The sequence below is a fragment of the Neoarius graeffei genome, chromosome 4 (genome assembly GCF_027579695.1).
Source record: "Neoarius graeffei isolate fNeoGra1 chromosome 4, fNeoGra1.pri, whole genome shotgun sequence".
Classification (NCBI taxonomy): Eukaryota; Metazoa; Chordata; class Actinopteri; order Siluriformes; family Ariidae; genus Neoarius; species Neoarius graeffei.
This window is the reverse complement of record NC_083572.1, coordinates 83,548,366-83,573,533: the sequence shown is the minus strand read 5'-3', so window position 1 is coordinate 83,573,533 and position 25,168 is coordinate 83,548,366. Positions and strand designations below refer to the sequence as shown.

General features: G+C 40.3%; 1 protein-coding gene across 10 annotated transcripts in view; it reads right to left on the bottom strand.

Moving 5' to 3' along the window:
- The window catches only part of dlg1a (discs large MAGUK scaffold protein 1a), a 430,819-nt gene that overhangs the window by 113,716 nt on the left and 291,935 nt on the right, over positions 1-25,168 (bottom strand). For 6 of the 10 annotated variants that reach the window (XM_060919862.1, XM_060919864.1, XM_060919863.1 and 3 more), the window contains 2 exons: positions 8,601-8,699; positions 8,027-8,092 (listed from right to left, as the gene is read on the bottom strand). The exons of 1 other annotated variant lie outside the window; for it this stretch is intronic. In XM_060919862.1, the coding sequence (XP_060775845.1) occupies positions 8,027-8,092; positions 8,601-8,699 (165 nt within the window). The remainder of the gene's footprint in view (positions 1-8,026; positions 8,093-8,600; positions 8,700-25,168) is intronic. 3 more of the 10 variants (XM_060919870.1, XM_060919872.1, XM_060919867.1) reach the window with 2 other exon arrangements.

Below are 25,168 nucleotides of genomic sequence, written 5' to 3'. Positions count from 1 at the left end.
CGGGATTCAAACTCAGAACCTTCTGATTCTTAACCCACCACCTTAACCAATAGACCAGTGACAACTGCAATGGAAGGAGAGATTTTATATAATATATATAATTTATTAATGAGTCCAGTCTTATTACATCATCAAGTAGTTTAAAATACAAAGTTGTCCCAAATCCTAACCCTAACCCTAGATATCGTTAGTCTCCCTAATACAAGTAGCAAATTGTGAACTGGGTCAAAAATTCTAACCTAGGTTGAAAAATTCCAGCTGACCTCCAATTCTGACCTGTAACATGTCTTTAATATCCACGACTTTCTAAAATCTTTTAATAGAGATTTTATTCGGAAAAACCTATGAATTATTCCATATCATATTCCTGAGCCAAACATTTTTCAAGGATAAAGTCAGTACTTCCCCCCCCTCAGAAATATTACAGTAATTCCAGTATAAGATGACATATGGAGTGATAATATTTGCATCATAAGCATAGAGTATCGTGCACAAGATAGCCTTTAAAGGGCTGATGACACGAACATGACTCTATGCAATTTCTTAAATAAACTATACAACACGGCAAACATGTTAGATTTCTGTTATAATTACGTGAAAAGAAGCTGTTGTTACGCGAATATCCAACTTTTAATTGCACAGCGCAAGAAAACTGGGTCCGTGGCTCGCGGCCATGTTGTGACGTCAGTGGAAGAACACGCTGCGGTTCACTGGCTGTTCTACTCTGGTTCTACTCAATGGAAATGGCGCATGAAAACGCCGGTGAACTCTCTAGTGCTAGCTCTTCCTCTTCTGGGAGTCTAGAATTGTGTTGATCTCTTCCGAATAGAATCTATGATAGTCTACCCTCTTTACCCTTTGCCTCTCGTTGCTAGGCAGCAGTTACATGAAAGCCGCAAGCTTTCACAAGCAAATACATGACTGATATCACGCCGACTTTATGATTACATTTATGATTATCATGTAGAATCTATAGCTCTACGTACCTTTATCTTATGTCGTTTCACAACACATGTTCTGACAGGAGGACTGTCTTTGGATCCGGCGTAGCTACGAGTAGACCCCCTCCGGAATACTGGCAGTGTTGCCAGATTGGGAGGTTTCCCGCCCAGTTGGGCGGTTTCAAGTGCATTTTGGTGGGTTTTGAACATATTTTGGGCTGGAAAACTTCAGCAGTATCTGGCAACACATACTGCTGACGTTTTCCAGCCCAAAATATGTTCAAAACCCACCAAAATGCACTTGAAACCGCTCAACTGGGCGGGAAACCTCCCAATCTGGCAACACTGTGTAGGCACTGCCGATGGTAGTAACACACGTTTGTGCTGAACTGAACACCCAAGAGAATCTTTTAAGCTGGGAAGGGTGTCAAAACAATCCAAATCGAAGTGTTCAGAGCACAGGACGGATGTTGGTGAGGGCTCCCACTTGTCACGAGTGCGCTTGACTTGCTTCACCCACTTCGCATGCAGCTCGGGATCTCTGGGAAACTTGAATAAACTTACCCCATCCTTGTGGGTTTTGGAGCAAAAGCCGGCAACACAACGCGAAGGCATAATAACTATATATATATATATATATATATATATAAATAAATAAAATAATGTCTAATAAAAATACTAATAACGATAAACTGAACACCTGTCACATCAACAACAAACTGGTAAGTTAGGAGGAAGGTTCTTTCGCTGACGTCATGGAGCTCCTCCTCCTCTTTCGTCTCCTGGGTGCTGCAGCCCCGTCAAATTTGCCCAAATAGCCGCGTTTTTTATCATAACTTGTAAAATAGGTGCCTTCGTGAATTAATATATGGATCATCGGGAATTACTTTTTATGTTATAAAACATCGCCAAAGATGTCGAAAACGTGTCATCAGCACTTTAAGTTAATGCTAATTGTACATTATTAACAAAGGCAATTCACTGGAATGGTATTTTCCCCTAACCTTGCACAACATTTTATTCACTAACCAATAATATGTCCGACTGGACTTAAGAATGAATAAACAGAGCATGCCAGGATGCCAGGAGTGCCATCTTCAACAAACATGGGGCCACAGAGTCTGAGGCTGAGACCAGGGTGAAAATAGATTCTCCCTTCACCCCGACACTATGACCCTGCTTGTCATACATCTACAGCACTCTGACTGCAAAAACCCCCGACATTTTAACATCATACACTCCCACATACCACTAAATGACATGACGAAGCTTTTAGATCAGCACGAGTTGCTCAAACCAGCAGCACCAGCTGTCAAAACTGCTCAGTTTCCTCAGAAAAGAATAAGGATAGGAAAGAATATAAACCTTAGCATCCACTGACAATCCTCACAGACCTGTTCCAGTGAGCTGTGAAAGTACTACCAGGAAGAAGAAAAAAAAAACCCTCACCTTACATTAGCACATGAGAGAACTGGGGAGAATAAATGCATACCAGGGCCGCTCGACATATCGCATGATTGTGGTGACAGATGGAAAGCTTATTAGAGTCCTTTCACCATCCATGCTTCTTTCTAGTTTGGCTAGACAGCTAAGTGATCCAGCCAGCAAAGCTAATGCTAATGGTTCGCTGATCAGTACCATGCGGCTGATAGCCCAAGTGATACGCCGTCTGAGAAATAATTATAAAAATATCAACGATGGCACATATTTTCCAAGTGGAAAGGTTTTGTTTAATGAGATTACTCCAAAGTTATTTGAAAAACAAACCATCGTTCTGTCCTGGAATTGACACAAGATGTAGTGTTGTGTGATGTGGCTAATGCTAGTCTCCACAGTGATGGAGTCTCTCTTCATGAAGGACAAGAGTGAACACACTGAACATTTTGGCACTTTCGGCAGGGATTAGGACACTGCTGAAGGGGAACAGACGACTGGAATGTAAAAGAGAAAAAAACAAACAAACATGAAGACTATTATCTACACATCCATACACACAGACTGTTGGTTGTTAGCCAGTGGTGCATTTTCAGCACAGAATGTACAGCATAAGCATTCTTCTTAGAAAGTAGATAAAACGAGATTTACAATTCCATTAGGGCAGGGCTTTTCAAAGTGTGGGGTGCACCTCCCCTAGGGGGCGCCAGAGTTCTTCAGGGGGCGCAACGTGAGGAAAAATAAACCAGAATAAGTTACTATTGCGGACATTTAGCGAACTTCAGCTAGCCTTTGCCAGAGACAAAATGGATCGATTTTTAGTACCTAAAGCTACAGTGAGTGAGGAGACAGAGTCTGGGCCAAGCAAAAAAAGAAGGAAGTAAAGTTAAAGTTTGGATTTTCATGGACTGGATCTGAAGATGCTCCACTGCCACAGTGTGTTGTCTGCCAAGAGGTGCTAGCTAACGATGCTATGAGATGTTTAAAATGTGTAAAACAAGATGGTTTTTTTAAAAAAGCACAGATGTTTAAAATGTGTAAAAAAAGATGTTTTAAAAAGTACAGATGTTTAAAATGTGTAAAAAAAGATGTTTTAAAAAGTACAGATGTTTAAAATGTGTAAAACAAGTTTTTAAAAAAAGCACAGATGTTTAAAATGTGTAAAAAAATGTTTTAAAAAAGCACAGATGTTTAAAATGTGTAAAAAAAGATGTTTTAAAAAGTACAGATGTTTAAAATGTGTAAAAAAAGATGTTTTAAAAAGTACAGATGTTTAAAATGTGTAAAACAAGAAGTTTTTAAAAAAAGCACAGATGTTTAAAATGTGTAAAAAAATGTTTTAAAAAAGCAGATGTTTAAAATGTGTAAAAAAAGATGTTTTAAAAAGTACAGATGTTTAAAATGTGTAAAACAAGATGTTTTTTAAAAAAGCACAGATGTTTAAAATGTGTAAAAAAATGTTTTAAAAAAGCACAGATGTTTAAAATGTGTAAAAAAAAGATGTTTTAAAAAGTACAGATGTTTAAAATGTGTACAAAAGAGGTTTTAAAAAAGCTCATATGTTTAAAATGTGTAAAAGAAAAAATAAAAATGTGTACAACAACCATTTTTTAAAAATACGAATGGAACATTAAGTATAGCAACAACAAAAATTGTGTGTGTGTGTGTGTGGGGGGGGGGGGGCGCTGTTGTTTATCTGCTCTCTGAGGGGGGGGCTCACTCTCCCACACTTTGAAAACCCCTGCATTAGGGAATACACTCACTGGCCACTTTATTAGGAACACCCATCCACCTGCTGTTTGATGCAGTTCTCTAATCAGCCGATCCCTCGACAGCAGCACGATGCATAAAATCATGCAGATGCAAATCAAGAGCTTCGGTTAATGCTCACTTCAAACATCAGAATGAGGAAAAATTGTCATCTCAATTGTCATCTCAAAGTGTGACTTTCACTGTGGGTGTTGGTTTGAGCCAGATGGACTGGTTTGAGTATTTCAGAAACTGCCGATCTCCTGGAGATTTCACACGCAACAGTCTCTAGAGCAGGGGTCTTCAATCCTATCCACAAAGGGCCAGTGTGGCTGCAGGCTTTCATTCCAACCAAGCAGGAGCTACACCTGATTTCACTTGTTTAATCATTTCACCCTCGTCTCCAGTCAACAATCAAGTGAGCCTCCAATTTGGCTGTAATGAAAGCCTGCAGCTACACCGGCCCTTTGCGGATAGGATTGAAGACCCCTGCTCTAGAGTTTACACAGAATGGTGCGAAAAACAAAAAACACTGAGTGAGTGACAGTTCTGTGGGTGGAAACAAACGCCTTGTTGAAAAGAAAGGTCAGAGGAAAACAGTCAGTTTGGTTTGAGCTGCCAGTAAGGATATAGTAACCCATAGCAACTCCTTACAACCGTGGTGAGCAGAAAAGCATCTTCTGTAACAGCAACAAGTTCCTATTAAAGTGGCCGGTGAGTGTACACAGTACTCACGAGGAGGTGAAATAGACGGAAGGATTACATTTAAAAAATGATGTAATGAAGGCACGGAAGTAAGAAGGGAAATGGAAAAAAGGGAAAAAGGAAAGAAAAAGGGGAAAAGAAAAAAAAACGAATTAGTATGATTTAAACAGATAAAAAGGGAAGTGAATTGGAGAAGGAGATTTTAAAAAGTCAAGAATATATAAAGTAAAGAGAGTGAGTGAGTGATTCTAGCCTACAGTGTGCATCTGTGCTGTGTGTGAGAGAGCTTAAAGCAGACCTCCTGATTGGTCAGATGGAAAGTAATTTAAACTGACAGACAACGTATTTCAACAGGAGAATGTCATACTTCAAAGTAAAATCTTTTATCAAAACTGAAAACAGATTCCCCAGTTCGAGTTGCAAAGCCCTTCCTCGAAACAGTCTGAACAGTCTGTCTGGAAAGAGGTTGGGTTGAAAACAGTGAGGAGAATAATAATAATTTAAAAAAAAAATACAAGATGACCGAGGAATTTAAAAGGAAAAAAAAAAGACTCCTTGGATGTTGAATGAAAGCTATTCAGAATGAAATATAACAGATTATTCTATCCACACTCACTGGATATGAGCAATCGCACGCTCTGATTGGCTACTCCACTACAAAGCTATCAGCTCATATACCATGAGTAGAGAAAAACAAAATGGTGAAGCGTGTTGCTGAACCCACCAAGGATGAAATGAAAACTCTACTCGAAAACAAAACACCAAAAAAAAAAAAAACGTGATCAAGTATTTAAAAGAAACAGAAATAGCTAAAAGAATATATTCCCCCCCTCCCCAATATCTCCTGTTCCACACTCCAGCCCAGTCGGTGGCGGTAATGCACCTTTAAGTTGGTTTGCCAATCGCCAAAAAACCCTTTCTGTGTCTGAAATCGCTCCCTACTCACTATATAGGGCACTATATAGTGAGGATGCCATTTTGTAGTGCTGTCCGAAACGTTAGTGAGGATTATTTACACCCTATATAGTGCACTCAAAGTATCCCACAATGCATCACGAAAAGTAGTGTACAACCGATGGTCACTAATCAAGCAATATATCCCATCATACATTGCAGTCACGCTGAAAGAAATCAAATTAAAAGTCTCAAATTTGATTTAATAAAAGGCAGCGGCAAAGAAGAAAGTATTCAGCCTTGATTTAAAAGAACTGAAAGATGCAGCTACTTTGTATTGATTAATGTGGGAAATACGCTCAGAATAATATGAATTTATCACAAAAATACATGCATGTGTTTATTATTTTGAAAACCCACCAGCCAACTGATCTGGCACGTTTTAATTAGAGATGAAAGTGGAGCAAAGAAAAAAATCCTGAACTTTTGAAAGTCAAACTAAGATGGGGGGGGGGGGGGGGGGGGGGGCAACGTCCCCCGAAAAAAAACATAACACGCAAAACCCTGCATTCTAGTGCATTTTAGTACTTATTTTCACTAAAACAAATGATAACTTTTAAGCCTTTTTCTTTCATGTACATTAATGATTAACACGTCAAAAATATCAAATTTAATTCCCCGAGTTAATGAGTAATTTTCAGGAGTGCATTGTTCTAAATTCAGAATTTTCACTATTGGATGTCAAAACTTATATAAAAAGTGATGCTGTCACATCTTATGTGCAATACTGCATATATGTTTAGAAAATAATAATTCAACTGATATTAAATAGCTACACAAAAGAAAGACTGCTTTTTCTAAAGAACGATATCGCGATAAAATCTCGTTCACATGACATGAGGTACACTACCGTTCAAAAGTTTGGGGTCACTCTGAAATGTCCTTATTTTTGAAAGAAAAGCACTGTTCTTTTCAATGAAGATCACTTTAAACTAATCAGAAATCCACTCTATACATTGCTAATGTGGTAAATGACTATTCTAGCTGCAAATGTGTGGTTTTTGGTGCAATATCTCCATAGGTGTATAGAGGCCCATTTCCAGCAACTCTCACTCCAGTGTTCTAATGGTACAATGTGTTTGCTCATTGCCTCAGAAGGCTAATGGAGGATTAGAAAACCCTTGTACAATCATGTTAGCACAGCTGAAAACAGTTGAGCTCTTTAGAGAAGCTATAAAACTGACCTTCCTTTGAGCAGATTGAGTTTCTGGAGCATCACATTTGTGGGGTCGATTAAATGCTCAAAATGGCCAGAAAAATGTCTTGACTATATTTTCTATTCATTTTACAACTTATGGTGGGAAATAAAAGCGTGACTTTTCATGGAAAACACAAAATTGTCTGGGTGACCCCAAACTTTTGAACGGTAGTGTACCGTATAAGCATATAAGGTCTCGTACACACCAGCAAGCATTGCGAGACTACAAAAATGGCGGCGCCCTGTCGCCGAACGTAAATAAGACGCGCGATCGCAAAACCGAATTTCTATGAAACGGAACGCGAAAAATCCGAAAAATAAATTTCTCCATTCGGAAAACCGGAGATTTTCAAGAGTTTTGTCAAATATCCGGATTTCCGGGTAAACCCGGAAGACTTTCATCTATATTTAATTGTGCAACAGTAATGACGTAAATACCAGCGCGACGGACTAGTGTCCGAAAGTGTTTTTTCATTTTACCAGCAAGTTCACTATATAGTCCTCTATACAGTAATTCCCTATACAGGGAGTAGGGAGTAGTGAACAAGTGAGCGATTTCAGACACAGGACCTAAAGAGGAGAAGGAAGAAGAAGAACCCCTCTCCCAAAAAAGCAACAAAATATGGACTGAAAGTATTTGATAGTAAGAACGTATCTTTTTTTATTTTTCAAGAATTATTATTATAGCATTTTGCACAAACTGCTCCTGTCATTTCGCCGGTTTGTTTACATTCTAAGCGGAAATTATCATGTCCGATGTTTTGTACAAAAAGTTTTTATTTATCGAAGATGCAAAAACTAAAAATAAAAATCCTCTGCTTCTCAAAATCCAGTGAATGTGGATAGAATAAAAGTTATTCCACTCAATCTCGTCGTGCATGGCTTAGAGCCGACTCGACGCTACGCTTCGTCGGCTATCAGCTCATGTACGACTCGATTTTGTGGAATAACAGTTAAGTAGCAGATATTCAATGACGTGACATTAATATAAATCACAAAACGCATGACCTGTGGGGGAAGAGATTTAAATATAGTTGGCACTCACATATGGGCTCACATAGGGAGAAGTGTCAAGGCTGTCTGTGTTCACCAACACCGGGGCCGGGCTTGCCTGCAAAGCAAATATATAAGTCATCATCTGTACACTGATGGGCACAGACTAGCATGCTCACGCCACACCACACTAATGCACATTCTCTCATGGCTTGGAAATTAAAAAAATTGAATAAAATTAAATTAAAAAGCCCAAGCAGCAGCATGTATGTCACCATAATTAACGGAACACAAGAGTCACTTACTCTAGGCATGATGATAGCGTCTTAAACAGGCATTTATAACAGATTAACAGCACAGACTGGGTCCATAAACGGCATAACATACTGCAGAATATACAACTCTGAAGCAATAACACAACAAGCCAAGCCAAACTAAACCCTTCTGCATCACGCATATGATTGCTCTGAAAGTGCAAGTGCGCATCAATAACATAACATGGCATTCTCATATTAACCTCTCAAACTTAACATGAGCATCATGGAAGTGGGAGGAGCGAATACATGAGAGAGAGAGAGAGAGAGAGAGAGAGAGTGTGAGAGAGAGAGAGAGAGAAAGAGAGAGACCTGTGACGTGGGTGCAGGGATGACAGTGGTCTCAGCTGGGACTGGCGCGATAGGGATCACAGGGATTATGGGAGCAGGGGGAGGAACGGCGTCTGCCTGCTAAACAATAAACAGCAGAGGTCAAAGTTCAGGCCAGATGTCACTCAGCCATACTGAAGATCATGAGAGATCCGATAGCATCAAAGCTGGAGAATAAAAGACAGCTAGCACAGGGAGAGAGCAGGGGAGGGAGGGGAGGGGTGCTTATTAAACACACACACACACACACAAAAAAAAAAAAAAAATTAAAATTAATAAATAAATTAAAAAAGGGAAAAAAAAATCATACCATGATTAAAAGTGGGGATGGGCGATATGACAACAACAACAACTCCGTGATACACCATACACTGTGTAAATGATAATTAAACAAACGTAGTGCGAGATTAACAGCAGAACCGCGTTTAATTTCACGTGCTCAGGCTAATACGTTATTGTTTCTCGAGAAAGAGCTAATTCACAGGGACTTGCATGATAAACGTAATCTAATTATATAATAATAAACTGATTACAAATCTGAGAATGTGTCATGAAGAAAAACGTCTAATCATTTCACCAGTGACAGCAGCACTCTTACGAGCAGGGGCGCCGCCAGAAATTTTGGGCCCCATGAAAGATTAGAATTTTGGGCCCCCCAACTTTGCCCACCCTCGTCACAATTGCACTATTGTCATTATTTGACTTTTGATAGCCCATGGACCTTGAGTTTGTGACTTTGTTATTACATTTTATGTATTAACCTACCAGGGACTAGATGACAACTGGTCAGTGACTAATTCTGGTGCATTTACAATCACAAATGAAAATTCAAGATTTTGCCACATGCCTTCTTGTGCTAGGACAATTGGTAGTGAAATGTGTGATGTGACTGCTAATAAATCATAGAAAAAGTTTTCTACCCAGCATCAAAATACCTATGGAAATCCCATGGATTGTTATGTGTTAGGTAGAAAGCTGTGTGTACTGTTCTGCAAAAAGGGAATATGTTCAAAGCAAAGTGTGTCTAGACAGAAATTTGAGCGTAAGCAGAGTTAGACTATTGGTTGCCCCTCCATGGACCAGGAGTTTTTGACCTTGTTTTCTAATTTACACTTTTATATTGTTTGACCAGTAGATGGCAGTATAAGCCCAGACATAATTCAGGCCAATACAAGCCCATACATAAAAAGAAAAAAGGAAATAAAATGGTGAATGATGCAGCAGTTATTATTGAGTTGACTGTAAATAAACATAACCAACATTATTTAACACACTGCTTTGAACTCTTCTTCATTCAAGTGCGCAAAATTGGGCTACTTAGTATGGAGTTCATTCGTGTTGACACAACTTGCATGCATCACTGTATCTGTATGGATTTATAAGATATACATTCTTTATAGGCTACTTCAGTGCCAGAGAGTTCCAGAAAACATCAGTAATCACAATTTCCTGCCTTGATTAATAACTAGGCAACAGTTATTTCATACAACATAATGCACTGCAAGAAATCCACTGAGAGTTTATGCTTTCTTTTAGGCAGCACTCATTTTCATGTTCATACTGTTCATTTACCATTCGCTAATATTTTGAACACACATGTGAGCGATAGCTACCTTTCTTTGGGAAAAACTGAGTGACCAGTTGCCTGCCTCTCCGGTCCCTCTCAGCTTTCAGCTGCCTTTCTTTACGTTTTTGACAGCCACTCTTCATATTTAGCGATCATAGACTGTACGCACTCCACTGCTGGCTGGCTGCTGCTGCACCGCGACACAGCAGCAAGTAGCGTTGCACTGATCAGCACACAGATTTAACGCATCGCGCTTCTACCAGAACTGGACCGTACCATTTCGCAAAAGGGGGAGGGTTAAACGACAATATGTTGAAGAACTCAAGAAATAGACAACCTTGTTCAATTAGCTCATTTTACCAGATGGAATATTGCATTGTTGTTATTTCAAAAGTCTTATTAAAATCATTAAAAGCATATTATCAGCCCCTTAAAGGAACAGTCCACCGTATTTCCATAATGAAATATGCTCTTACCTGAATTGAGACGAGCTGCTCCGTACCTATCCGAGCTTTGCGCGACCTCCCAGTCAGTCAGACGCAGTCAGACGCGCTGTCACTCCTGTTAGCAATGTAGCTAGGCTCAGCATGGCCAATGGTATTTTTTGGGGCTGTAGTTAGATGCGACCAAACTCTTCCGCATTTTTCCTGTTTACATAGGTTTATATGACCAGTGATATGAAACAAGTTCAGTTACACAAATTGAAACGTAGCGATTTTCTATGCTATGGAAAGTCCGCACTATAATGACAGGCGTACTAACACCTTCTGCGCACTTCGGCAGCGCATTGATATCTGAGCTCCGTATCAATGCGCTGCCGAAGCGCAAAGAAGGTGTTAGTACGCCTGTCATTATAGTGCGGACTTTCCATAGCATAGAAAATCGCTACGTTTCAATTTTTTTAACTGAACTTGTTTCATATCACTGGTCATATAAACTTATGTAAACAGGAAAAACGCGGAAGAGTTTGGTCACATCTAACTACAGCCCCAAAAAATACCGTTGGCCATACTGAGCCTAGCTACATTGCTAACAGGAGTGACAGCGCGTCTGACTGCGTCTGACTAACTGGGAGGTCGCGCAAAGCTCGGAGAGGTACGGAGCAGCTCGTCTCAATTCAGGTAAGAGCATATTTCATTATGGAAATACGGTGGACTGTTCCTTTAAAGGGCCCCATGGCAGTGCTGGGCCCCTAGAATTGTTCTAACCTTTCCCCCCCTGGCGGCGCCCATGCTTACGAGTCAATAAGTTTCTCGTCAAGGAACTGTCTTCAGGACAGAGGGTGACCGTGACAACAGGAAGTAACTTGCCTAGTGTTCCGCAACGTTAAAGTGGATAAAACGTATGAAGTGTCATTTGTTAATAAATCAAAATTTCCTCGGCAAACCACTGTAGTATATGAAAAATAAAACCGCTTTGGGACGTGCTGTTCGAGGAAAATAATCCGCTTTACTTTGCACCATGTGTATGCTGCTGTTGCTTTTCTATTCCTTATAGAAACTACAAAACTAATTATTGAAAGAAAATAAATGAGGAACAATTGTATCACAAGACTGAATCAAAAATAAAAACATTTTCACTGTAATGGATGGATTTGATCAGTGTTTCTAAAAGCACTGATGATAACTGCAATGATCTCTGATAACTACACAAACTGTCATATCATATCGCCCAGTATTAAATAAAAGTAATGTAAAAATAAACATTTATGAAAATGCGCACGATTAACCAGACATTTAACAAAGGCAATAATAATACAATGAGTACAATTAGTATTATTATAATAATCACGCTAGAACGATCATTATTAATAAAAGTTACAAATGCAGGTTCATCATCAGTCTTCATTATTGCATTTGTTTTGCATTACATCATCAAATTTATATTACTTTCTCATTGTAGATCACCGTTTCAGCAAGGAAAGCTAGAAATGGGTCCTTATAAAACAAAATATTGAAAGCTACATCACAGAGTAAAACAGCAGGTTAACTCACGTTTAAAAATATTACAGCACGAACCGTGTGTGACAGATTTCCCCTTTGCGTTTGTACAGTATCCGTCAAAAGTTTGGACACCCCTACTCATTCAGAGGTTTTTCTTTCAAGACCTCGGTCACGGTATTTCACGATACGGACCTCCCAGCTGGTAAATAACATATGTATTCTGTTCCCTTCTAGCGGGTTTATTGAAGGCATGCAACATTGTTATTATAATCCCTTATCCTCCATGTATTACGCCACTCTCCCCAGTGGAGAATGAGCGTGTAATATTGTTAGAATATTGCACGTCGTCAAGACAACACGACGCTACACGTCAGAGCTCATGCGAAGATCCAATGACAAAACTTTTCTGCTGCGCGTGCACACAATCGTTTATTTGTCGGCTGGGAGAGAGAGAAGACGAGGCTAATCTAGTGCTACTGCTAGAATTAGCTATGCTATAATTAAGCACTAAATAAATAAACTGAAGACGTGCTGAACACCCGAAAGGCTACCAAAACTTCATTATATATTCTTCACGCATATTTACAAGAGAAAAACATACCAACGGACATCAAAAAACTGGAAGAGAGACATGTCGGAGATGTAAAACTGCCACGCTAGCGAGTGACTGACGATTTGTAAACAAACATGGCCGCGAGGTTTGCTTCGTTAAAAGCAGAAGGTATTTTGGCTGCCAGGTCGCTCCTTTGTGTGTAGTTGTCGATGTTGATTTTAAAAGTAACTAAGTAAATTACACAGGGAAAATAATAATATCCGGCTTGACTGCACTAGCAGTGGCCTTCGCTAACACTACACCAGCTAGAAGGTAACTGGACTGCTGCACCAACAGCACCAAGTTGCGGGTAAGCTAGAGTTGGTCTTCACCAACACTACTGCTACGCCGGCTGGAAGGTAACTGGACTGCCGCACTAACAGCACCGAGTCGCAGGTAAGCTACCACTGGCCTTGACTAACACTACTGCTATGCTGGCTGGAAGGTAACTGGACTGGCACGCTAGCAGCACCAAGTCGCGGGTAAGCTAGCATTGGCCTTCACGAACACTACTGCTATGCTGGCTGGAAGGTAACTGGACTGCTGCGCTAACAGCACCGAGTCGCGGGTAAGCTAGCATTGGCCTTTGCTACTGCTACGCTGGCTGGAAGGTAACTGGACTGCCATGCTAACAACACTGAGTCGCGGGTAAGCTAGCATTGGCCTTTGAGCATGCTGATATGAAGTGTGTGTATGTATATTAATAATGTTGGCTGGCTTTTTTTCGTGGTATATCAGATATATTTTATTCAGCTAGCATGATACTGAACTCATATTTGACTTGTTCAATATCATGCTAGCTGAATGGAATATATCTGATATACCACAAAAAAAAAAGCCAGGCATTATTATTTAAATGTCACTCAGGTCTGGGATGTATTTTGTATGAAAAATACGAGTTTTTCAACACAAGAAGATAAACTTCATATCTTCAAGCTAACGCCTGATTTTCTTTTTATTATACTGGCACATTCACAAACAAAAAGTACTCAAATTTATCAAAACAATTCATCGATTTCCTCACGAGTGACAGATAGAAATCTGTGTCACGGTTTTGTTTCTCCATGTCCTGGATGTAGCTCGTATGAAAAATATGAGTGGTGTACAACCCCAATTCCAAAAAAGTTGGGACACTGTGTAGAACATAAATAAAAACAGAATGTGAAGAGTTGCAAATCATGGAAACCCTATATTTCATTGATAATAGTACAAAGACAACATATCAGATGTTGAAACTGAGAAATTTTATTGTTTTTTGAAAAATATATTCTCATTTTGAATTTGATGTCAGTAACATGTTTCAGAAAAGTTAGGACAGGGGCATGTTTACCACTGTGTTGCATCACCTCTACTTTTAACAACACTCTGTAAACGTTTGGGAACTGAGGAAACCAATTGCTTTAGTTTTGAAAGAGGAACGTTGTCCCATTCTTGTCTGATATACCGTACAATTTCAGTTGCTCAACAATCCAGGGTCTCCTTTTTCATATTTTGCACTTCATAATGTGCCAAATGTTTTAAATGGGAGACAGGTCTGGATTGCAGACAGGCCAGTTTAGCACCTGGACTCTTTTACTACAGAGCCATGCAGTTTTAATATGTGCAGAAAGCGGTTTGGCATTGTCTTGCTGAAAGAAGGAAGGCCTTCCCTGAAAAAGATTTTGTCTGGATGGCAGCTTATTACTCTGAAACGTGTATATATCATTCAGCATTAATGAGGCCTTCCCAAATGTACAAGCTCCCCATGTCATGTGCACTAATGCACCCTCATACCATCACAGATGCTGGCTTTTGAGCTGTGCACTGATAACAAGCCGGATGGTCCCTCTCCTCTTTAGCCTGGAGGATGTGGCGTCCATGATTTCTAAAAAGAATTTCTGCTTTTGATTTGCCAGACCTCGGGACAATTTTCCACTTTGCCTCAGTCCATCGTAAAAGAGCTCGGGCCCAGAGAAGGTGGCAGTGTTTTTGGATATTGTTTATATCTGGTTTTAACTTGCGTTTGTGGATGCAGTAATGAACTGTTTTCACAGACGATGGTTTCTGAAGTGTTCCTGAGCCCATACAGTGATTTCCACTACAGACACATGTCTGCTTTTAATGCAGTATCACCTGAGGGCCTAGAGATCACAGGCATCCAATGTCAGTTTTCAGCCTTGTCTCTTGCATACAGAGATTTCTCCAGATTCTCTGAATTTTTTAATGATGTTATGTACCATAGATGACATGATCCCCAAATTCTTTGCAATTTTACATTGAAGAATGTCATTCTTAAATTGTTCCACTGTTTGCCCACGCAGTCTTTCACAGAGCAATGAACCCCTCCCTATCTTTACTTCTGAGAGACTCCGCCTCTCTGGGATGCTCTTTTTATACTCAATCATGTTACTGACCTGTTGCCAATTAACCAAATTATTTTTTTTTAGATTTACACATCTTTTTCAGTCTTTTGTTGCCCCGTCCCAACTTTTCTGAAACACGTTGCTGACATCAAATTCAAAATGAGCATATATTTCTCAAAAAACAGTAAAATTTCTCAATTTCAACATCTGAGATGTTGTCTTTGTACTATTTTCAATGAAATATAGTGTTTCCAAGATTTGCAAATCTTAAAATTTTTTACATTTATGTTTTACACAGTGTCCCAACGTTTTGGAATTGGGGTTGTATTTCCCAGTAAAACACTTGTTTCCATAATATATGGAATTATGTGGTAAACAAAACGTTTCATATTTTAGATTCTTCAGCGTAGCCACCGTTTACCTCAGTGACATTTTGCACACTATTGGCATTATCTTAACCAGATTCATGAGGTTGTCACCTGGAATGCTTTTCAATTAACAGATGTGTCTCGTCAAAATTTAATTAGTGCAATTTCTTGCCTTCTTCATGTGTTTGAGATCAAACAGGAAATAATACAGTAAATAGCTCTATTCCACAACTATAGTAATCCATAGTATGTCAAGAACCGTTTAACTAAGTAAAGAGAGACGACATTGATCATTACTTTAAGACATGAAGTGTCTTTTAATTAATAAAAATAAAGAAAAACATTGAATTAGAAGGGGTGTCCAAACTTCTGACTGGTACTGTATAAGCGTATTATACATCTTTGTTCTCCACTCTTCGTTTATATCTTCCCCTCAACACTGTCTTAAAACACTGCCCATGAGTAAAAAGGACAAGAAGACAGAGTCACCTATATCCCCTGCCCTATATACCAACTATATACCAAGTTTCAAGATATTATTTGTCACATTTTTCAAGTTCTGCTGCAGGAAACCAACCCTCTCTCTTTACACTGACCTCAGCAGCCCATGGCATAAACCCACCGGACCTTTGGTCCAGCTGAGCTAACAATTAAAATTTCTCACATTTCTTAGTATTAAAAGGCACATATACATTACTTCATCAACACATATACCAACTTTCAAGACCACACCACTCATAGTTTTCAAGTTCTGCTCCGGAAACAAAACCTACCCCAAAGACTAACCTGAGAGACTAAGTCTGAAATTGTTTCCATGGAAAAATGAAAAATTAAAATGTCTCAGATTTCTTAGTATGAAAAGGCACATCTACATCACCTTGTTAACATGTATACCAAGTTTCAAATCCGTATCATGAATAGTTTTGGATATGCGCTCCGGAAACGAACACTGCTCTTAGAAACGAAGTACAGTACAGTTTATTTTCTCTGTTGTTGACCTAGTCAACGAAGAGCCAGAGTGAATCGCTGGTGGATCACTCTGCTGAACTCCTTTTTGGACTGTGTCAATCTCTTTGCCTGGTCCACTGATTAGAGCCCTGCACTCCCACGGGAGTCCCGCGGGACCCGACGCAAAGCAGTGCGGCGCGGGACAAATTTTGAAAGCTCATTGCGGGCGGGGGCGGGAGGGGGAGTGCACAATGCAGGAGCGGGTGGGAGAGGTGATAAGCTGCAGTCCCGCTAACTAAAAACGTGTTTAAAATAAAATTTATAAATTATTAATTTATGTCTATCATATATAATTTGTGCTGGATATTTTATTTGGCATTAATAAAAACATTTTAAGATGCCTAAATTTGCGGATGTGGTCTAATCTCGCGTATGTTTCCGATTCTTTTCCGCTCTTCCGTGTTTGAGATCTCCGATCATGGCAGAAGAGCAGAGCTCCTCTAGTGAAGCTCACAGTGCTTCAGAAGTAAGTGCTGCTTTAAAAAGAAAGTAGGGGGCGGGGCACCATCACGCTGTGTCTTTAAATTATATTAATTTCTTATAGGCCTACTTGTATTTCCTAGAATGTAAATGTGAGGAGTGACATATAAGCTATGTGCAATGTACAATATTCTTAATATCCACTGTAGATTTTGGTAGGTGTGTTGGGTATCTCTGTAAAGCCTCAGCTGCGCATGCCGCCTGGCAACGCGCACCCTCGCTACGTGCGCTAGGTGAAGGATCAGTCAGTGGAGAGCTCAGCTAAGCTCAGCATGTTTAATTCCCCAAGCCAATGACAAGAACTTTCATGAGAAATAACGCGAACGTCTGCATCATGCGGGATTTGTGGGCGGGAGCGGGACAAAATATGGCAGGTACGGGCGGGAGCAGGACTGAAAATCATAATTCTTTGCGGGAGCGGGCGGGAGCGGGACTGCACAATGTGGGAGCGGGACTGAAAAGTCTGTCCCGCACAGACCTCTACCACTGATGTTCCCAACAACCATCCGATCTTTATCCATGGATCCCTGTAATATCTCCTACTCGGCTTCGCAAATAGGACCTTCTTTGTGATTGCAGTGTTGTCAGCTCTACATATATGCGCAATGTACTTCAGATATTGTGAGTAAATGAAATCTCTGAGGGGTATCGTCTTCATGATATTCTGGATTTCATCATTTGTGTAGACAAAGCTGTAAACTTCTTCTGAATCTTCTGTTACTTTCTTTTCCACCCTCCTTTTACCATGCTCCGTAGTATCTGGTGCCAACAAACTTCAAGTCTATTTAGTTGTTGTTCGTTAGGAAACCATGCTTGTGTACCATAAATTAACCGCGATCTAACATACGCTTCCAGGATTTTCCGTCTTGTGCACAGGTTGACATTGTTGTCCGTTAAGACAGTGCAAAGTTCATTGAATTTTGCATTTGTCCTGGCCACACGAATTTCAGTGAAACATCCCTTTTCCTCTGTTGTCATCATTTGCCCTAGGTACATGAATTCTCTGACATTTTCCACGACTTGACTGTTAATGCTGAATAGTGTTGGCTGTTTTGCAAGATCGTCATCATTAAATACCTGTGTTTTGGTCTTCTTGAATGAAATTTGAAGCCCAAATTGTTGGCACACATTATCTATTATGGTGAGAAGTTGCTGTGCCTCACTCGTTGTTTTACAGAAAAGAGCAGCAGCATCTGCATAAAGTATCCACCTCATTATCTCCACTCCACGCATTCTTCCACCACGCCGCTGCTCCCTGTTGGTGCACATATACAGGATATTGAATTCGAGATTGATACCCCAGCCATCAGGAAAGGCTTTGTCAATTTCATAGGCGGCCACTTTCAGAATGTAGTCAAAGTAGTAGTTGAACAAGCATGGAGATTCTTGTCCACCTTGTCTACATCCTTAGTGCCCGCAAATCAACCACTGGCTTTTTATTACGTGTACATATCTTGTTCAATTGGTGATGTAATTCTCGTTTTGTACTTGGGAATTCAATATTCATCACTAGTAACCGATGATCAGTATCGAATAAGGATGAGGGTCCAATATACACTCGACAAGAATGGACAAATCTTGAAACCCACTTGGTGGTGCATATGTAATCCACTCTTTTCCATTTCCCAGTTCGAGCATGTCGCCATGTTTCACGGTGGATTCTCTTTGTTCTTAAAATCGTGTTCATGAAGTCAAAATCATCTCATTCTCATCTCATTATCTCTAGCCGCTTTATCCTGTTCTACAGGGTCGCGGGCAAGCTGGAGCCTATCCCAGCTGACTACGGGCGAAAGGCGGGGTACACCCTGGACAAGTCGCCAGGTCATCACAGGGCTGACACAGACACAGACAACCATTCACACTCACATTCACACCTACGGTCAATTTCGAGTCACCAGTTAACCTAACCTGCATGTCTTTGGACTGTGGGGGAAACCGGAGCACCCGGAGGAAACCCACGCGGACACGGGGAGAACATGCAAACTCCACACAGAAAGGCCCTTGCCGGCTACGGGGCTCGAACCCGGACCTTCTTGCTGTGAGGCGACAGTGCTAACCACTACACCACCGTGCCGCCCCAAGTCAAAATCAATTTATGTAAAAATTTTAAAAATACTTTTTTTCAAAAATCCAAAATAGCAAAAGGCACCAGTTCACATGTTGCTTTATATGTATACACAGTTTCATGAAGATCTCTTCAGTAGCTTTAAAGATATGGCCCGGAAACAAAAACGTGACCGGACGGACCAACGGACGTCGTTTCTATATCCACCGGGTGGGGGATAAATAACTGTTTAGTCCGTCAAAACCTCAGAGCTGCTTTAGTATGTTTGGCATCAGTGTTTTCTTGGAAAACTCATGAGTTTTAACAAAACTGCTTTATAGTTAAGATGTTTCTGTTCATTTCAGAATCGTAGCTGCTGCCATCATTACTCTCATCATCCATTACTCTCATCAAGCGAGCCACTGGCAACCGTATATGCCCATAAAACAATTTTTTCCCTGATAAATTGCTATATCCTGGATCATTTTCACTGATTTCCACACTCTAACACTCTTGTACAAGCTAATCTTCTCATCTGCCCGAAGGAGTCTGTCCCAGAGCGCTACAAGCTTCGATCATGGATTTTCAGCTTAATGTAATCTGGCCTTTCTATTTTGGAGGCTAATCAATGTTTTGCATCAAGTCTCACAAACTGGCCTCTACCCATAGCAAGAAAGTCGAGTGTTTTTAGTCAATACACATTGCTAAGAGCCATCTGCTTTAACAGGAAGAAACCATTTGACCGACACAACAAACAAGCAATCAGAAATCTTTTCCATAGCCCATCAGCAAATACCCGAGGGTCTCTCATTTACCTGCCACTTAAAGCCTAGAATAAATTTTAATGGTCGAATGCTTTAAACGCGTTATAGTTTATTATAAATTATTTATTTATTTAAAAAAAATACACCGTCTTGCGTGTTAAACAATATTCTTAATTTTAAACTGATGTGTAAATAGACGAGGAAGGGGATTTACCAGTAATACCAATAATACTTACAATAATCCTTCTCTACATCACCATCATTTGCAAATTAACAGTAAGCCTACCTCAGATTCTGAGCAAAGTTGGTCACATGTTGATTGGAGGCTACTGAATTCAATCAAATCGTACTGTATTGGTGTAAATTCAGTGGTATCATCAAATATCAAATTATTGCTTTAAATATCGAAATAGGGCGGCACGGTGGTGTCGTGGTTAGCACTGTTGCCTCACAGCAAGAAGGTTCTGGGTTCAAGCCCAGTGGCCGACAGGGGCCTTTTATCTTTTTTTTTCTACAAATAATTTTCCAGTATCCTCTTCATTTTTATTGTACTGTCGCTTTCCTTTTTGTACTTTCCACTTTCGCTTTCCTTTTTCCGTTTTTTTCTCTCTCTTTTTTCGGAAGAACGCAGAGACCGGAAGCTTTCTTTTTCTTTTCTCCTCCTGCGTAAAAGACCACAAGCGGAGGCCATCCACATCGGATCTGCTTTAATATCAACAGATCTTCGATTAAGATACGTGAATCTTTTCATCATGGTATACCTTCGGCCTGTTCAGTGTGCTGTGTGCAGGATGTTTAGTCATTTTTCCTCCATCGCTAGCGATAGCTTTATTTGTGATAAGTGCAGATTAGTTAGCTCTCTGACGGAGAAGATTATAGTGTTAGAAGCGCGTATCCAGGCTTTAGAGAAGACCAGTGAGAATGAGAACAGTGTAGTTTCTGTAGGGGAAAGTCTGGATGCCCTAGGTGGAGTTAGTAATCCCCCAACTCCGGCATTAGAGCCCTTACAGTGGGGCGAATGGGTGACGACTCGGCGACATAAGCGTAGAGCCAAAGCTACCGCTGAGGCTTGCCCACGGGAGCACCACTCCTCTCCACGTCACCTGTCGAACAGGTTTGCTCTCCTTAGTGATGCACCCACTGAGAAACCTGAAAGAGCACTGGTTATAGGGGACTCTATCATACGGCACGTGAAATTAGCTCAGCCTTTAGGGGCACCAGCAGCTTTAGTCAGGTGTATACTGGGAGCCAGGGTGCTGGACATAGCAGGTAACCTTGGGGTCCTAGGCAAGCACAGGTTCTCAAAGATAGTTATCCATGCAGGAGCTAATTATATACGCCTTCGTCAGTCTGAGGTTACTAAGAGTAACTTTGTAGAGGTGTTTAAATTAGCGAAGGCAATGTCCGATGCTGTAGTATGCTCTGGCCGCATCCCAATGTGGCGTGGCGATGTAGCTTACAGCAGGTTATGGTCGCTGAACTGCTGGTTGTCCAGGTGGTGTTCTGAAAACAGTGTGGGCTTTATAGATAATTGGGCTAATTTTGAGAGCACTGCTGGCCTGTTAGGGCGGAACGGTATCCATCCCACTCGGGAAGGTGCTGCTCTCATTTCCTGCAGCATAGGTCATAGTCTCAGAACAGGCCTAGTTAATTTCTGACAATCCAGAGCCAAGGCCAGGGAGCAGACAAACAGGCTAAACTGACTGTCTGCTAGCTGCACAGAGTCGTCACTCAGGGTCAACTACATCAAGACTGTGTCTGTTTCCCGAGCTCAACAAAAAGGTAGAAATATCCAGAGAGTTTGTTCCAGTAACCTAATCGATATAAAATTAGATCATACTGACTGTACAGCTGCTGCTAGCATCTTTGATCTAAAGGTGGGGCTATTAAATATTAGATCTCTTACATCTAAAGCGCTAATGGTTAATGAACTCTTTACTGATCAGGAGTTTAATGTACTTTGTTTAACTGAAACATGGATTAAGCCAAATGAATATATAGCATTAAATGAAGGTAGTCCTCCTGGATACAGTTATATACACCAGCCTCGTCTAACTGGCAGAGGAGGAGGTGTCGCGGTTATTTATAATGATTATCTAGGTGTAACACAAAAACCTGGTTATAAATTTAACACATTTGAAGAAGTTCTTCATATTCATACAATGTATGTAGCCTCGAAAAATAGGTCTACCCAGTTAATTCCGTTACTTATTATTTACAGGCCCCCGGGGCCATATTCTGAGTTTCTTTCTGAATTTGCAGATTTTATCTCAGATCTGGTTATTTCCTTAGACAAAGCTTTAGTTGTCGGAGATTTTAATATTCACTTCGATAACCCAGAAGACCCTTTGAAAGCAGCGTTTGTGTCCATTTTAGATTCAGTAGGGATTAATCAGAATGTCATAGGACCGACCCATAATTGTGGTCACACTCTCGATCTAATACTAACATTCGGGTTAAACGTAGAAAATATAGTCATACTTCCACAGTCTGAAGTTATCTCAGATCATTATCTCATCTCATTCAAAATATGTCTGAGTAATAATATATGCACCTCACCATGCTACTGTATTAAACAAACATTCATGTCAACTACTGCACAGAGCTTTATAAATGATCTCCCAGAGTTATCAACTTGGATTGGGTCACTGTCAGCCCCTGCAGAACTTGATCAGGCAACTGAATGCTTAGAGTCAACGTTCCGCTATACTTTAGATCAGAGGTCACCAACCCGTCGATCGCGATCGACTGGTCAATCTCGGAGGCTTTCCCAGTCGATCTTGGGGGATGAGGAAAGAAATTGGAAGATTATACAGAAATACACTGCAGTAAATCTGATTGGCGTTCATATTACATGTCTTCCGATAGGCCCACTACAGCTTTCCCCCTCTGTGTCGCAGGGTTCTTTTAACTCCTGCTGCTTACGGCTTACGTCTCTGAGCGTCGTCACCATGGTGATAGCCTCGCAATACAGTTCAGGGTTCTCCACGAAGGGTTTTAGAGGTGCGGGCCGCCCCCCTTTCTGTGATTCCCGCCCCCGTTTAATTTCTGTCGCCCCTTTACAAAAGGAAGCATGATATTGCCTATAAAACCGTGAGGATATAACCTGGCTGTCAGTGTTACTGTAGCTCTTGAAGTGTTTCCGCGGAGTGGTGGATCGGACTCAAGCCTGGCATGAACCGCTCCGACGCGCTATAATGACACCAATCTATCACCAGCCAATCAGGAGACTTAATCAAACGCATCCCCTGCCCACCAATCTATCACCAGCCAATCAGGAGACTTAATCAAACGCATCCCCCGCCCACTCGTGTCCGCGTCTGAGACGTTGAATTTTCACAGGAGGGAAGAAGTTGACTGAGGTAAGACTGTGTGATAAATTAACGAACGAATAAGAGAGGAATTTCAACATATAGGGCTCAAGTTTGTTACCGTTAAATAAGCATTGCGTGTACAGTAACGTTATGTCGTTACAACGCTGACCCACTTTTAACGTGCCGAGTACCGACTGTAGCCGCTAACATGCTAATTAGCTTGCTGTCAAGTTTTTCCTTTGTCGAGCTTTAAGCGTAAGGTCATGGATGTTACTACTGCTTGTTCCTGCCGTAATAGGATACGTGATATGAACCTAACTATAAGGCACTCACTGACCGTGTTCAGTCACAGCCATCACATTGACTTGAGTTGCGTGATAAACTGTAACCTCTGTAGCATGACAGCAGTCATTGGTAGTAGTATCACTGCAAGTTCATATTTGTCTTTATTGTGTATGTATGGTTAAAGAAAATCAGTTCATGTTGAATTGAAGTTGTCATTTTGTCACTTAAGTTACAATTTGTGATATATCACTGTTGTGTTGTAATTTCAGTTGACAATTTCCATTTTATTTTGCTGTGAAATTAATTAATTTAGTGTTACAATACAAACTAGACAGTGCAACTGATGTTAACAGTTCAGCTCTCTCATTACAATATTATAAGTTGATATTAATAACAATCCGAGTCATTGGTGGTTCATTCATTCTGCTCACTACAGATATAGACCTATATATTTTTTGTGTATAGTTAATTTCCATTGTATGTTGTACTGAAATTAAGTCATTTAGTCAGCTCTCACAAGAAATTAAAAAGTTGGACCAGGATCTTAAATCTTATTCAGTTAAAATTAGGCTAAATAAAAAGCCTCAACTTGAAACAGTCTAGTCTGGATTTCTTTTTCTATCAACGCTTCAAGGGGTAGATCTTGCTTGCCATCTAGGCAGAGGTTAGGGATCTCGGGCATAAAAAGGTTAGTGACCACTGCTTTAGATAATGTAGCTCATCTTAAAAGGAAAATGGTCAGAGACAAAAAAAATAGCACCCTGGTATAATGATGACACTCGCACTTTAAAACAGACCACTCGAAAATTGGAACAAAAATAGCGTCAAACAAAATTGGTAGTGTTCAAATTAGTGTGGAAGGAGAGCTTCCTGAAGTATAGAAAAGCTCTTAGTGCTGCGAGATCAACACATCTCTCCTCCCTGATAGAAGATAACAAAAATAATCCTAGATTCCTATTTAATACTGTAGCAAAATTAACCAGGAATAAGTCCACTATAGACACATGCACACCTGTAGTATGTAATAGCAACGATTTCATGAATTTTTTTAACGACAAAATTGGGAATATCCAACAAAAAATTCAAACTACTAATTTAAGGTCAGACAATGTAAGTGACCCTGTAGTTAACAATATAACTGTATCAGATCATCAATTAGAATGTTTTACTCCCCTAAAAGAAACTGAATTACTTTCATTAATCTCGGCATCAAAAGCCTCAACTTGTGTACGAGATCCCTTACCTACACGTCTATTCAAACAGATAATACCTGAAGTAATTGACCTGCTTCTAAAAATAATAAATTCTTATCTTACAATTGGCTATGTACCCAAATCCTTTAAACTAGCAGTTATCAAACCCCTGATTAAAAAACCTGACCTCGATCCCTGTCAGCTGTCCAATTATCAGCCAATATCAAACCTCCCCTTTATCTCCAAGATCCTTGAAAAAGCTGTGGCACAGCAGTTATGCTCATATTTACATAGGAATAACATCCATGAAATGTATTAGTCAGGATTTAGACCTCATCATAGCACAGAGACAGCTCTGGTTAAAGTAGTAAATGACCTACTGTTGGCGTCTGATCAGGGCTGTCTCGCTGCTTGTGTTGCTTGATCTTAGTGCAGCATTTGATATCACTGATCATTCCATTCTTCTGGATAGACTAGAAAATGTTGTGGGAGTTAAGGGAACGGCCCTTTCCTGGCTCAGCTCTTATTTAACTGATCACTATCAGTATGTTGATATAAATGGTGATATTTCTAGACATACTGAGGTAAAGTTTGGTGTTCCACAAGGTTCTGTCTTGGGTCCACTGCTTTTTTCTCTATATATGTTACCT